The following is a 15,485-nucleotide window of genomic DNA, read 5'->3' on the forward strand; positions in this document are numbered from 1 at the left end:
ACTGTGTGTATGGGCAAGAGACAAACTTCTGTTATGCACAGGCTGTGACATATTCAGGAGACCGTTTATTTCAAGAGTTATTCTTCCTTAATCTTTATGTACTATTTCAGTTACCTTTGCTGGGGTAACAGAGTACTCTGAAATTGTAGTGGCTTCAAACCACAATCAGTCTTAATTAACTCATGATTATATGGGTCAGAAATTCAGGCTCTTGTCTATACTTGATCATGCAACAACAACTAGCAGGTGGATCCACAGGAGTTTAGTTGGGTCTGTTGTTCTCTGCTGCTCTTGTCTGGCTGATGATGGGTGCTGGGTGCTGGCTGTACCATGTGTTTCCAGCAGGCTTGCCTGAGATTATTCATGTGGTAGAGAAGAGTTTTCAGGAGCAAGAGAGGACAAGCCCCAATCTGCAAACACTTTCTGAGCTACTGCTGGCTTGGTGCTTATTATGGTTCATTAGCCAGGGCATATCACATAGGACAGAAGGAAACAGGATTTATGGAGCCATTTCCTGCCACAAGCTGTAATATATGTTACAAGTGCACAAAGTGGGCATTTCATTCACATCTTAGTTGCATATAATAAAGCCCATCTGTGAAGTTCTTTTCATAATCTAAATCAATTTTTTTTCTTTTGGTGAGGAAGGGTCAGTAAGACAGGGTCTGACTGTATAGCCCCAGTCTGGCCTTGAATTTTCCATCCTCCTGCCTCAGCCTCCTGAGTAGCTGAGGTTACCACAGCGCCCCACTTCTGAATCAATATCTAATATCAGTGTTGGCATAATAAAAATCCATTTTTTAAATTTAGTTTTCAGATTTGTATATAGACTAAGTAGTTAGCAATTGTCATGATTTGGATAAGGCTTTTTCTCCCAGGGGTTCATATGTGGGAGACTTGCTCCTCAGGGTGGTGGTATAGGGAGGTAATTGGGACCTTTAAGAGTTGGGGCCAAATTGGGCGTGGTGGTGCACGCCTTTAATCCCAGCACTTGGGAGGGAGAGATAGATGATTATCTGTGAGTTCAAGGCCAGCTTGGTCTACATAGTGAGTTCCAAGCCAGGTAGGGCTACAGGGAGACCCTGTCTCAAAAAAAAACTGAAAAAAAAAAAAGAATGGGGGCCAAAAAATGGTCCATAGGTCATTGAGGCATTGAGGCATAGACTTGGGAAGAATTAAGGTAATTCTCATTAGACTCCTGAGTTAATTCTCAAAGGGGGGGGTATGAAACTGGGCATGGTGGGACATGCCTATGATCTCATTCAGAAAATGGAGGCAGGAGAATCAGAAGTTCAAGGTCACCTTTGGCTACATAGTAAGTTCAAAGCCAGCCTGGGATACCTGAGAGCCTGTCTCCAAAAACAAAAGTTTATTTTGAAGGAAGCTTGGCCACTCCCCAGTGTCTCTGGCTTTCCTGTCTGGACATCTAATCTCTTCCTCCCATGCACATTCCCACCACTGAGACACCATCTTCCCTAAGATCCTGCTCAGAGTCATGCTGGTGCTGGTACCATCCTTAACCCTCAAAACGATGTATTAAGTACATCTCTTCTTCATAAAGTTATCAAGGCTTAGATGTTTCTTTAGGATAATGAAAAATGGACCAAAATACAAGTAAAACAAGGTTTTAGGTTCAGGCCACAGGGTGTGGGGGTGGTACAAGAAGCCAGGGGAACAGGCTAGTCCTAACCTCCACCCTTGCCATCTCTCTCTGCTCCAAAATGCTGTGCCTAAGTCAAGTCTTGCATTTTCTAATCAGGATGGAGCAGTTATATGTTACACCTTGGTGGTTCAGAGCCAGGTACCCATTTCTTTTGGGAGAATCTCCAGTGTGGGTAGTCTATGGGATGGAGGAAAAGAGGCTATGTTGGCTCTCAGCTCCTGGCAACTGAGGCTCTAACTCTGCCTCTACTTGCTGTGGCGGAAGGACTGTTGGTGCTGATGGAATGAAACAAGAATGCTCTAGTAGACAGCGTTCTGACCACAGCATTCACGCTGGTCACAATCTGCCTCCTGTTTCTTAGCTTTCAGACTGTCTTAGTTCCTGCTGTTTTCTGCACTGATCTCTACCCTCCATAAGAGTCATTCTGTAATTTTCCCCTTTTGCTTAAGATGCCTGGAGGAGTCTGCCATTTGGCAACAGAAGTGAGAGGCACCAGAGGTGCTGATACTTCAGCTGCATTCATGGAGACTGAAGCCCAAGCACAGACCCTCAGCACAGCTCCCAAGATGTCTTGGTTAGTGTCAGCATCTGTGGGCCCCTTTGCAATTTCCCAGTCCTGTCCCCACCCACTTCTCTGCCTCAACTTCTACAAGAGCATCTGTCTGGTTGCCCCATGGCCCCTTAACAATGTAACCATATTTTGTTTCCAAAGTCTAGGCCTGGGCAGATCTCTGTGTGCTTTTGCTCACAGCTGAGAGAAGCAATCCGTCTCACATCCTGAGCTTCACTGCACATACTTTAAAAAATATATTTTATTTATTATTTTTATTTTATGTGTATGAGTATATTGCCCGCATGCATGTGAGTGCATCTGTGTCATGCAATGTCACGGAGTTCAGAAGAGGGCTTCGGATTCCCCTGGAACTGGAGTTAAGGACAGTTCGTAGCCGCCATGTGGGTGCTGGGAATCAAACCTGAGTCCTCTGCAAGAACGATCAGCACTGCACATTCTTACTGGGTGCGTGAACAGGACCAAGCCCTGACCACTCTTCTCAGGTTGTTTCTTGGTGGGCATCATGCTTGCAGGAGACAACCGTGAGGATGAATCACCGCCCTGCAGGGAAGAGCAGACTGACCTTCTGCTTGCTGTCTCACAGCAGACCCTTCTCACTCAAAGTTACAGTGTTCATCTGTGTAGTTCCCACCTGGGTCCCCCTGAAGGCCTGAGGGGTTGTAGGGCTATTAGGATTGTTGGTGCTCATGCTGTCTACTGCCTGGGGCATCCCATAGTCCTGGGCCTCTGACACAAAAGCTTCTGACTGTGTCAGTATCCACTGAGCAGCAACAGCCCAACTTACAACAGGACACTAGCCATTGTCTTCTAGCACCCAGCACAGTGCCTGGCACAAAGAAACTGTTCAATATGTATTTATGAGAGGAATGATGGATGGATAGATGGGTGGCCTTTCCAAAAATGCCCGCCATGTTTGAATTCATTCTGGTTTGTGGGGAGATGACTGAGGGGTGTTATGGTTAGGTTATATGTCCCCCAGAGACTCATGTGTTGAAGGCATGGTCCCAAGTGCAACACTGTTCAGAGGTGGGGCTTCATGGAAGTGACTGGATCAAGACTTCTCTGGCCTCGTTAATGGATTAACCCTTGTGGATTCATAATGTGATAGGCAGCTATTGGCGGGGGATGATAGGAACTTAGGTGGGGAGACCCTGTTGAAGGCAGTGGGTCTTGGCTACATCTTATACCTACCCCCTGCTTCTCCTCTGTTACTATGAGGTAAACAGCTGCTCCACCATGTGCCGCCACTGCTGGAGTTCTGCTTTCACATGCCCAGAAACAACAGCACTCAGGGACCACAGGCTGCAACTATGAGACAAAATAACCCTCTCCTACTTTTAAGTTGTTTATGTCCGATGCTTTGTCACAGCAGTGGAACACTAACAGGGGGGACATGAAAATTAATTTGACCTGAAATCTCTACACTTACATATTTAATGAGAGCCTTTTTGATCAGCAGCTCATGTTCTGATACATGTATTTTCTGAGGGGTACCACTGTGAGCCACTAACATTTTGTTCAGAATTACTTGACTTCATGTGAGGTCCTAATCCTTAGCTGAACTTAGTGGTGATATGGCATATGGGGATGCTGATGTGGGAAGTAGGGTGGGTCTCTTGAAGGGGCAGGATGGTAAGGATTCAAGAAGCGAGAAAAGGAAGTGGGACAACAGCACAGGTGAATCTGGCCTCTCACTTTGTTCGCAGGCTGGTGGCAGAATCAGGGCCACTGTGGAAATGCTGTGGGGCTGCTGGCCGGGGAACTTCAGAGGACAGCTGCATGGGAGGGCCTCTTTCCCTTTCGGGTGGAGGGGGGCTTGTAAGATAACAAAGGCAGAGTTGTCACACACAGATTAATGTGATCTTCAGGAGAGACCAAAGTGTGAAAAGAAAGCAAAAGACTATTAGATTCATGACTGTGAAGGTTTGTTGAACTGAAAATTGCATAATGTACAGAAAGGCTGGTGGTGGGAGAGAGAGGCCCTGTATGTGACAGGAAACTGCCAGTTATGAGAAGATGGCATTCTCAACAGGATAAAAACTGGTTCTTCCATGGAAAGGGCAGGAGAACTTAGGTATTCATATCCTTTGAAACACATATAGCACATTTATGCAGCTCAAAGTTACTAATAACAGATTTTTTTAAATGTACAAAAGAGAGCTGGGCGTGGTGGTGCACACCTTTAATCCCAGCACTTGGGAGGCAGAGGCAGGCAGATCTCTGTGACTTCAAGGCCAGCCTGGTCTACATAGTGAGTTCCAGGCCAGCTGGGGCTACAGAGAAACCCTATCTCAAAAAGACCAAAAAAAAAAAAATGTACAAAAGGTCAGTTTAGGGGTTTGGTATTGAAAACGTGGAGAGACACTGGACTACTTGGTACAGACAGAGTTTGTTGGTCACCAATGAATTCTGCTGGGAAATTAATTGCAAACAGGGGAATTATCTTGGCTCGGCATGGTGACACACATCTATAATCTCAGCACCCAAGGGGCTAAGGCAGGATGACCATGAGTTTGAGGCATCCCACATCAGCATCTCCATATACCATATCACCAGTAAGTTCACTTGCCTCCTCCCCAAAATAAATAGCCAATCATAGCTCAGTAACAGGAACAAAAGTCTTACATGTCATCTAGTGAACATTGTGTTAAAAATCTAAAAGCCATAGCAAGCAGCTGGCACATCCTGGCTGCCCAATAGGTTATGAACTCAATGTGTAAATCTTTCCTGTACTTGGGCTGCCAGGTGGTGACCCTATACATGAGGCCAGCGGGACTTATGCAGAGTGAAAGGAAGCCAAGTTTCCAGGAACTAGCCCACCCACTTCCTACTTCCTGTTTTGCTCCCTTCTCATCTTCCTCCTTTGGGCTTTCATTTCTTTGTGTTGGGGGAGCAGGTGATCAGCAGCAGAAGGACTAGGTGCTAGAAACAGAACCATTCACTGGTGAGAAAGAACCTTTAACCACAGAGCTTAGTGTGTAAAGTCAGATAGTACACTCACTTGAAATCATATCAAAATACAAATAGCCTATTGGCTATGCTGAACCAGGCTTCTGTTCCCTAAATAAAGGCTCCTTTACAAAACAAAGAGAAGATGATTACAGATACAGATATTGGTTTGTTCTCATCCTCCAGTATTCAACACTGGACATGGCTTCTTGTGTCTGGACCTAAAAGCCCAGGCTTTGTTGCAGGACTGATAGAGAAATGGTTTGATTGTGTAACAAGAGTAGCTGCTTCTGGAGTCCTCACTGTACACTGTTTTAAGTGTGTCATGTTAATTTATACTTTTTGATCCACATCATGATGGGAAACTCAAGAACAGAAAAGCTAAGTTACTGGTCCAGGATCACACAGTTGCAAGTAGCACTGGGATTTGAATCCAGGCCCTCACCACCAAGATAACTTGACAAATACTCTTTTAATGTATCCTCAGTAAATTCTCTCTATATATTGATGGCTTTGAACTGATGGATAAATTGGATTAAGATAAAATTGCTTTTGGCACAGCACACTTTGGTTTGAATTTTATGGCTCAGCAGGTAAAAGTGCTTTCCAGCAAGCTTGATGACCCAAGTTTGATCCTTGTAACCCACATAAAAAGTTGAATGCAAGGGTGCCCATCTGTAATTCCAGCACTCCTACATGAGAGGCAGAAAGAAGAGAATCATCTAGAAGCTTACCAGCCAGCTAGCCTGAAGTGGGCAGTGCATCAGCAGAAACAACAGACCCCAGTGAAGATGTAAAGAGAGAGCCGACTCCTGAAAGTTGTCCTCTGACTTCCACACTTACACCATACACCATGTACTAGTCACCAGGTCCCCTGTACAGATGGCTCCCTTAGGCCACCTCTTATCATGGACACACGTGCTGTCCCCTTGTGAGGACTGTCACCTCTGTGACCTACAGCTCTGGAGTGCATCTTTTGACTTCCTTTGGCCCAGCCTCCTGGCTAGGGGATGGAGGATGATAAAGTTGTTGGTTCTGTAGAGTCAAAACTCTTCCTGCCATTCAGGTTCTTCCTCCATCCATGGTTCTTGAGCCTATGACCCCCAGTGAGGTCCATCAGTGTGACTTCAGAGTCCTGGAATGCTTAGCACCTTCACTGTAGGAGAAAAGATGAGTCTTCCCAAAGAAATACCAGGAATGCTAAATGTACCCAGTGTGTGCCCTTGGGGAAGACACGAAATAGACTCCATGTGTACTCTTGGTAAAGATACTTAATAGACCTCATGTGTGCCCTTGAGAGAGACTTCCTTTTTGATTGACCTGTTTGTGTTTAATGGGGGTGGCAGAAGGAAGGTCAGTTACAGAATGGACTGAAAGCTGCAAACTCCACCAGTGCAGAGAGGAATTAAACCAGCTAGTGGCCTGTGTTTCTGTTCTGGCTCCACCAGTGATAACTTGTGTGCCCTTGGCTCACCGCTTTTGCTGCCTGGCACCAGCTTACCTACTGGGAGAGTGAAGGGTCAAACCAAGTGAGATTAAAATCCCAGACATGGTGACTGTGGCCTTCCACATCTGCCGAGGTCCCTCCTGAACTCTTGCTTTGTTTCATTTTGGGGTACAAACTGGTTAATGAGACAAAGTGTGCAATCATCTTACTAGTATTCAGTTTCCTTGTTAATGAGGTAACTCCACAAGATTGTGCAGGGAAGCAGTTTCCACTGGAGCCAATGTTGGGCTCAGGGTAGGTTTGTTCAGGTCAAGCAAACCCGCCCAGAGATGGGACGTGTTTAAAAATCAAGGCTCCAGCCCTTGCACACTCACCACCGTCCCAGAGCCCCTTACAATAGAGCCCACCCCTGGGGTGCTAACTCCACTTTGTGCTTGTTGCCACCACCAGTGGTCTTCAGATGTGCACATCTGGGTGTGGGCAGTGCTTGGGCCCTGTCTAGGCTGAGGGCCACGGGCGCAGAGGTTTGTTACTCTTCAACTGAAATACTGCTGGCTTCAAGTTACATTATTCTCTGACTCTTTTCCACTTCTACACTATTCCTCACACCCTAACTCGGCTGAAAAAAGAAGATTCATAGATCATCGCACCCCAAAAGAAGTGAAAGATTTTGTAACTTAACCAAAACACTGTCAGTCATAATCACCAGCAAGACAGCCAGCCCAGAAATACGAACATCTAATGATTAGAATGTAACTAAGCAAATTCTCCGATTTACAGAATACAAATGCTAGTTGTAAAGACTGTGTAACAGTATGGAGGAATGTTTGATTAAAAGAACCAAAACTATATACCAAGATTGTAATGATGATAAAAGGGGCTAGTGAGATGCCTCAGTGGGTAAAGACAACAGAAACCAACTCTGATGACCTGAGTTTGATCCTAGAAGCCCATAAGGCGGAAGGAGAGAATCAACTCCCACAATTGCCCTCTGACCACCTGACACACGCTGTGATACACATGTACCCACACATGAATAAATAAATAAATAAATGCAAATTTAAAGAAATGATATTTATGCAAGGTGTGGAAGATTATATGCAAATATTAAAACAGCTGTATTATTAGCATGTTATTATTGTTATGGTTTGGGTATAAAGTATTCCTCCAAAAGACTCGTGGTGAAAGCTTAGTCTCCAGTTGGTGGGTCCAATCATTGAGAAGTGACTGGATCACAAGGGTAGTGACCTAGCCTATGGATGAATCCACTGATAGATTTATAGCTCAGTAGACTGTTGGGAGGTGGTGGAAACTGTGGGATGTGGGGCCTCATTGGAGGAAGTGGGTCTCTGGGGACATACCTTGGAAGGATCTATTATTGTCTTATTCTTAGCCTCTTCCTCTACTTTGTGGCTATGAGGTGAGCAACCTCGTCCGCCACACACAACTGCCACTGGGACTAGCACTGTGATCCCAGCCGACCTCAGACTGACATCTCTACACTGAAAGACAAAATAAATAAATCCTTCCTGAACAGCCAGTGCTCTTAGCTGCTGAGGCTTCTCTCCAGTCCCATAATTATATACATTATTGTAAAGATGTTCCTTTAACATTATGGAATTGCTTTTACAACAAAAACAAATATACTGAGTCAGGAAAAAAAAACTAAGGAAAAGTTTTAAGGTATTTTGACATTTACTATTGGCTCCAAAAAGTAACTAAGTAGTTGGGGGCTGCGGGGGGGATCACAAGTCTATTTAGCATCCTTGTTAAAGGAATTATTTTATAATTTACTATTGTTTTCTGTATTTTTAAAGTTACTAAAGAGGGGCTGGTTCAGTTGTTGGGAGCACTGGCTGCTCTTGCAGAGGACTCTGGTTCAGTTCCAGGCACTCACATGGCAGCTAACAACTGTCTGTAACTCCATTTCCAGGGGATCTGATGCCCTCTTCTGACCTCCATGGGCATTGCACAACATGGGTGTACTTACATACATGTAGGCAATACACTCATGCACATAAAATAAAAATAATAAAATATTTATTAAAAAGAGTGCCTTTCTGGTGCTTGATGCCTCTAGAAATCTTAAGCTGGTTGTGAGGTGGTTCCTTACATTCTTAGTTGAGAACAACACTGGGATGCCCCCACTTGTATGCAGCTCAGTTAGAGGGACATGCCCATCTTTGTGAGCATGAGGCCTGGCCTCCTCTAGAACCAATCCCACTGCATTGAAAGTCTCAACAGAGTTGGCTGTGGTTTAGCCTTTCAGCTCCTCAACAAGGTTTTGTTTCTGTAAACTAGGCAGTTACTAGAAACAGATGTGTGCCGCACCTGTACATGGACCAAAATATTGATGAGCCCAATGCTTCTTCCTTATTCAATAGCTGTGTTAACTTTCCATTATTGTGACAAAATTCCAGAGAGAAATCACCTGAAAGGAGAAAAGTTTATTTTGGGGTCATGGTTTCAATCCATGGTTCCTTGGCTGTCTATATGTCTGAGTGAGGCAGAAGGGTGTGGTGGAGGAAAGCTGCTCTCCTCAGGGTGGCAGGGAAGTGGAGAGAACAAGCAAGTGAGTGGCAAGTTGGGGCTCACAAACAAGATGCAAAGGTCATGCCTCCATTGACCTACCTCCTTCAACTAAGCCCCACATCATCTTCCATTAACCCATCAATGGATTAACCTTCGTTATACAGTTGTTTCCCTGAAGCACGACCTTGGAACTTTGCTGTATTGAGAACCAAGCCTTCAACACAGAAGATTGTGGAGAACATTTCAGATTGAAACCATAACAGGATCTGAGAAGAAATCGGGACAGCTCATGGGCCTGGGTCAGCAAAGTAATGCTGCCTCCGCCCCCCCCCCCATTCTTTCTTGTGCAATGGAGACACAGCCACCACCTGTGAGTCTACACCTTGACAGTAGTGCTCTTCAGTGACAGTGATGAGACTAACAGCTGTGTTTTCACTGACTGCTAGGATATCAAAGGAAGTTTGATGTCCAGGATTGTAGGGTTTTTCACTGTCCTGCTTTGTAATAGCCCAAGCTCCTCCATTTTGTATAAGACATCTTGGTGAGCCATCGAAGACCTTACCACGACCTGGGGCCAGAAGGTCCAGGAAGAGCTGAGGAACACACCCATATAATCCTGGGAGGCCCCAGTTGAGGCTTATCTGGCTTCTGTAACAGCTTGCTTGCCTACCTACAGGAACAAACATGACTGCTTCTCTTTGAGTAAATCTTGTACCAAGGTCTTTACCTTTTGGACTTTACCTTTAAAAGGTCCTGTCCCCTCCCAGTTAGTGCAGCATTCTCTAAATTGGCTCAGAGAGTGCTGTCGCTGGCTGATTCGGAACTTTTTGAGTCTGAGTGGTCTTTTCCCAGTGATCTTGAACTCTGTAACAGTTTGATCTTGTTGGAAAGCCCTCTCAGCCCGAGTGAGAAGGGATGGGTGGGAGTCCACCTTAGAGGGAGCAAGGAAGACAGTTTATGGTAACTGGTGCCTGTGGAGAGGGGCTCCTGTGCCAGGCACTGTGGACCACCCTCTGCATCTCATTTCTTCCCCTCAACAACCTCCTGAATTAGTGCTATTGAATTCCCATTTTTCAAGGAAGAAACCAAGATTCCAACAGTCCTAGGCCCACAGCTACCCAGCCAGGCTGTGGCAGAGTGGGAGTGCCATTTACCTAACTCACTCAGGCACACAGTGACTTAAAAAGTAAGTTCCAGTGCTGGGGAGGTTGCTCAGTCGGTAAAGTGTTTATCTCTAAGCATGAGGACCTGAACTCCATCCCCCAGAACTTGTGTTTTAAAAAGAACAATCAAAACAAACTTGTGTGAAAGAAAAAGAAAAGTCTTGTATTCTCATTGATGGGGAGGCACAGAGGATCCCTGCGGTTCTTTGGTCGAGTAGCCTAGCCTAGTTGATGAGTCCTAGGCCAATGGGAGAGCCTGTTTCAGGTGGGGAGCCTGGCATGGTGGCACATACCTTTAATCTCAGGAGGCAGAGGCAGGCTGATCTCTGTGAATTCGAGGCTAACCTGATCAACATAGCCCATTTGAGGCCATCTGGGGCTACAGTGAAAACCTCCTTAAAAAATAAAAATGTAGGTCGGGCGTGGTGACACATGCTTTTAATTCCAGTACTTGGGAGGCAGAGGCAGGTAGATCTCTGTGGGTTCAAGACCAGCCTGGTTTACATAGTGAGTTCGAGGCCAGCTGGGGCTACATGGAGACCGTATCTCAAAAAAGACCAAAAAAGGGTCTGGAGAGATGGCTCAGCACTGGCTGCTCTAGCAGAGGACCCAGGTTGGATTTCCAGCACCCACATGGCAGCTAACAACTGTCCGTAACTTCAGTTCCAAGGGTCTGCTGCACCCTTCTGACCTCCATGGGCATTGCATGACACAGGTGCACCTACCCACATGCAGAAAATACACTCATACACATAAAATAAAAATAAATTTTTTTTAAAAAGCAAAAAAAGGTGGACAGTACTTGAGGAGCAATAGATGAGGTTGTCCTTGGACTTCCACATGTACGTACCTATGTGTACACATATACTCTAAGTTATGGGATATCGAGATGGCTTAGCAGGTAAAGGCATTTGTCACCAAACCTGGTGATCTGAGTTTAATCCCTGGAACCCACATGGTGGAAGGAGAGAATTGACTCCCAAAGGTGGTTTTCTGACATCTACATGCTTGCTGTGGCACATGTACCCACACACATACACAGGATTGCTAGAGATAGATGATAGATAGATAGATTTTTTTTAAGTTCCATATAAGAACAGATAAGACATAACTGTAGTTATGAAATACAGAAGCTATAATTTTCTTCTCCAAAGTTAGCCAAAACATCCTATGGAAATAAATTATATTCAAAGTTCATAGAGGTCATTTTGTAATTTTCCATTGTCTTTTACTTTTGGAAGGGAGGTTGGAGAGATGGCGATGTACTAGGCAAGTCCTTTACCACTGAGCTGTATCCGTGAACTTCAAGACTGAATCTCACTATGTAGCTTAGGCTGGCCTTGAATTCATGGTCTTTCTGCCTTAGTCTCCGGAGTGCTGAAGTTGCAGGTGTGGGCCACTGCATAGCCCACTGTCATTTACTTGTTGGGGTGGTGGAAAGCCTTTCTGGCAAAAATAGGAGGCTGCTTTCAGTATATAGGAAGGCAGGAATTCCCTTTCGCCATCAGGAAGTCTGAGGTACTACAAATAGAATTTAATTCAGAAACCATACTAACCCTCATCCCCTAGAGGCCACAGTTTTGATAGTCTTAAGAGCAATGGTGTTTGGTACTTTCTGAGTAAATTTTAGCCTCTCGAGGGTTTTATTTGAGCTGTTTAACAAAATCTGTGTTTTGTCCCAGATAAGCTCTTGTGAGACTCAGTGAGTGTGCAATTGTAAGTCAAATTTACTGCTAGGAGGCAAATGTGTGGCTCCCTTATGACCCACCGACCAATATTCCTCCAAGCTACAGTTTAGGGAATAAAGATATTTATTTGGGCTTGCCAACAGAGCTTATGATGATGAGGAGGTGTACTTACAAAGGTATAGACACCTCTGGGCTTTTTCCCCTACATCTTGGCTAAGTCTTCCAGATCTGTGGCCACTGAGGGGTGCCCCACCTCCCTCCTGGCTCAAGATGGCAAAGTGCCGTCCTCCTCCCTGGTTTCTTCCATGTCTATCCTTAGACTCTCCCCCTCATGCAATTGAAGCTGACTGGGGTGACTCCCTCCCTTTCTATGGAGTCTCAGAGTTCAGACATCCATCTGTTGCTGGTCCTTCGGAGGACACACCTATCCAACAGCAATCAAGCACCACTAGACTTCAGCATGCCACACTATTTCCTGCCAGTCTGTGCTAGGGAGAAGTTACTCCCAGAGGATGATTATCAGGGGAATGCTGGAGCTTGGGGGAAGGAGGAGCAATCACCACAGCTGTGCTTTTAAAGAGACTTTTCCTTGTAGAGTGACCTGTCCTACAGGATTTCCCCCAGTAACTGCACCTCCCTTACAGGCTGCCACACAAAGCCACACTTGAACTCTGGGAAGACAAAGATGGGGTTGTAGGGCTCCTGCACTGCCTCTTGTTGTTCCTGTTGGCTCAGTGCCTCTGGTCACAGGTCTACCTGGCCCTCCTCCCAGCCAAGGAAGGTAGCAAACTCTATCTGTGAGACCTATTGTGAATTAACGGTAGGAAATGTGGCCCACTCTACGCTGATGTGCCCAAGCATCCTGATTCAGAAGCATCCTTGAATGGATTCAGAGGCTAGACTCAGCAGTCTTGAATGTTGCCTCTGCCTTTCTCGTCCGTTGGTTGGTGGTGAAGTCTATGAAAGACCAAAGCCTCTGGCCTCTGTTTGTTGGCCCTCTCTGCACAGCATGACATGACAGGACCTCCCATGAAGTGAGTCAGGGTGGGGCTCTAGGCTCACAGCACGCCTTCCAGGCTGAGTCCCTTCAGAAAACCCAGAACTGGGCCATTAGAAATAGTGAGCATTTTCAATATTTTATTAACAAATGAGATGGTAAAAGATCAAGTTCTCTGGTAACGTCCACACCCATCCCACTAGGCTGAGCACCTCCACATGCCAACCATGGTGGTGGGTATCTGCCACACTTTGTCATCTGCCACACTTTGCCAGCAGGCTCTCTGTCCTAGCTGTGTTCAGTCAGTCAACTACTCAGCAGAAAGAGGCTTTCTGGCTCAGTCAATGGAGAGAGAAGTTTTGCTTGGGATGTCAGGGGCACCATAGCAAGCCTGCTCCTATGGAGGATTTTCATAGATTCTTCCTCCCAGGGCAGGGTAAAAACCTTGAGTGGACACTCAGCACTATGAAGGCACAGTGCTTTGATCTTCTTCTTCAGCAGCCAGGGAGAATCCAGGACTGAAACCAAAACCTGTGACGAACCCTTGATGGCTCCCTGTGAGACCTCAGATGGGTCCTCCCCACAGTGGACCTGCCTCAGTAGCCACAGTTATGAGGAGATAATAGATTGGCACAGGGGAAGTACTGATGGAGGAAGGTTTCAGGAAAAGGCCAGGGCACTGGGTACACCTTCTTTCCAAGGCTCCAGGTCTTCCCTGAAGGCGACTGGCCAGCTCAGTCCCATAGGTCCTTCAGGTTGGCATGTAGGGGCACTGAGGCTGGCCTCCTCTGCTATCTCATTCCTCAGTTTCAGACAACATCGTTACAAATAGGCAAGGAAGTCTCTTCACAGTATAGAAAACATTTGCTGTTTTCAGTGATGACACTGGTTCACAAGACACTGCTTAGGCAACATCCCAGCAGCGGCTCTAGAAGGGCACTGCCTGTAAAGCTTCTGTAGGGGTGATTAGCTGGCATGATGGAGGAGTAGGAAACTGACAATCCCCTCATCACAGGCCCTGCACAGCATCCTGTGTTCCCTGCTGACTGCACAGTACCGTCTGTTCCTGAGGAGTAATGTAGGCTAAAGACCCAGCACAGCAAATAAATGTTCATCAAAAACAGATGATCCGCTTCTCATTTTCAAAGACTTTGGCCTCTTCTGGCTTAATCAAGTTTCCATTGAGGCTGGTGAAAAGGAGAAAGCAAATTTTATACAAACTATTATGGACTATTATACATTCCTTCCCAATATGTGTCCCCAACGTACACTTGTGCATCACATAGCCCTGAAATGAAAACATATGCCCTACTCAAATAATGCTTTGATATTAATACCAGTCTTCTCCAGCCACTCTATTAATTGGGTCTCCCGGGGCTCCCCAGCAGGCTCCATGAACCTGAGTTTACGTTTTCAGGTCTTCTTTCTTCTGAGCCTTGGCAGGCATTAGGCTGTCTTGACCTCTTCCTCCTGGAAGCGCCACCTCCCTCAGGTTGACATCATGGGCTCTGGTCTCTGAGCACTCCCTCTCAGCCTCTTTTCTCTTGTTCTCTTTCATGTGACCTCTCCATACTGCCTTCCCTTTACCCTGGCCTCCCATCTCACCATAACCGGGTCAGAGGGCCAGCTTCCTACTAACATCTTCCTCTGGGTGTCTCCAGATACCTCCAAGTGGCCACAGATCCCCAAATGCCCAACCCAGTTGTGTCATCCTGTTATGTCAGATGACATGCTATGGTCCCTGACACCTCCATCCTCCTCTATACAAAGTTGTGTCATGTTTCCTAAGCAGCCCTATAGGACCCTCGGACCCTCTGCAGCACCCTCATGCTGCTCTGAGCCTGGGGCCCTTCTTTGGACATAGCAAGTTCTCATGACTGCTCCATTACATGCTCTCTGGTCTGATCATGCCATTTCTGCTTTACAGCCTTCATTAAGTTTCGCTTGCTTTTAGGATAAAGACCAAAATACATGATCTGACTCCCAGACCTTTCATACCCTGTCTCTGCCTATCTCCTTAGCCTCCTCCCACCCCCTCTTCCATGCCATCTGGGCCCAGAACACATCACTACCACAGATTCTTTTTTTTTTTTTGAGACATGGTATGTTAGTTACTTTTAACATTGTTGTGACAAAAGCAACTTGAAGAGGCGGTTTCCTTTGCATGCAGTTTGAAGGTATAGTCTGTAATGGCAGGAAAGGCCTGTCAACAGGCGCATAAGGCAACTTGTCAAGTTGAGTCCACGGTCCAGAAGCAGAGTGAATTCTGGCGCTCAGCCTCACTTTCTCCTTACTCAGTCTGAGACCCAGTCCCTACTCAGTCTGAGACTCCAGTCCCTTGAGATGCCACCTACATTTAGAGCATGTTTTTCTATCTCAGTTAACCCAATCTAGAAACTTACTCACACAAATGCCCAGAGGTTTGCCTCCTAAGTGATTCTTTATATAGTCCAGCCTGGCCATGAACTCTTG

General features: G+C 45.9%; 1 protein-coding gene across 4 annotated transcripts in view; it reads right to left on the reverse strand.

Annotated features, from left to right (window-relative positions):
* Positions 1-13,133: 13,133 nt before the first annotated feature.
* The window catches only part of Nod1 (nucleotide binding oligomerization domain containing 1), a 54,442-nt gene continuing 52,090 nt past the window's right edge, over positions 13,134-15,485 (reverse strand). For all 4 annotated transcript variants that reach the window (XM_008841540.3, XM_017800232.2, XM_029567534.1 and 1 more), the window contains one exon: positions 13,134-14,200. In XM_008841540.3, coding sequence (XP_008839762.1) covers positions 14,128-14,200 — 73 coding nt within the window. In that variant the 3' untranslated portion in view covers positions 13,134-14,127. The remainder of the gene's footprint in view (positions 14,201-15,485) is intronic.

This window comes from Nannospalax galili, unplaced genomic scaffold, assembly GCF_000622305.1.
Source record: "Nannospalax galili isolate Female #2095 unplaced genomic scaffold, S.galili_v1.0 scaffold158, whole genome shotgun sequence".
In the NCBI taxonomy this organism is placed as follows: domain Eukaryota; kingdom Metazoa; phylum Chordata; class Mammalia; order Rodentia; family Spalacidae; genus Nannospalax; species Nannospalax galili.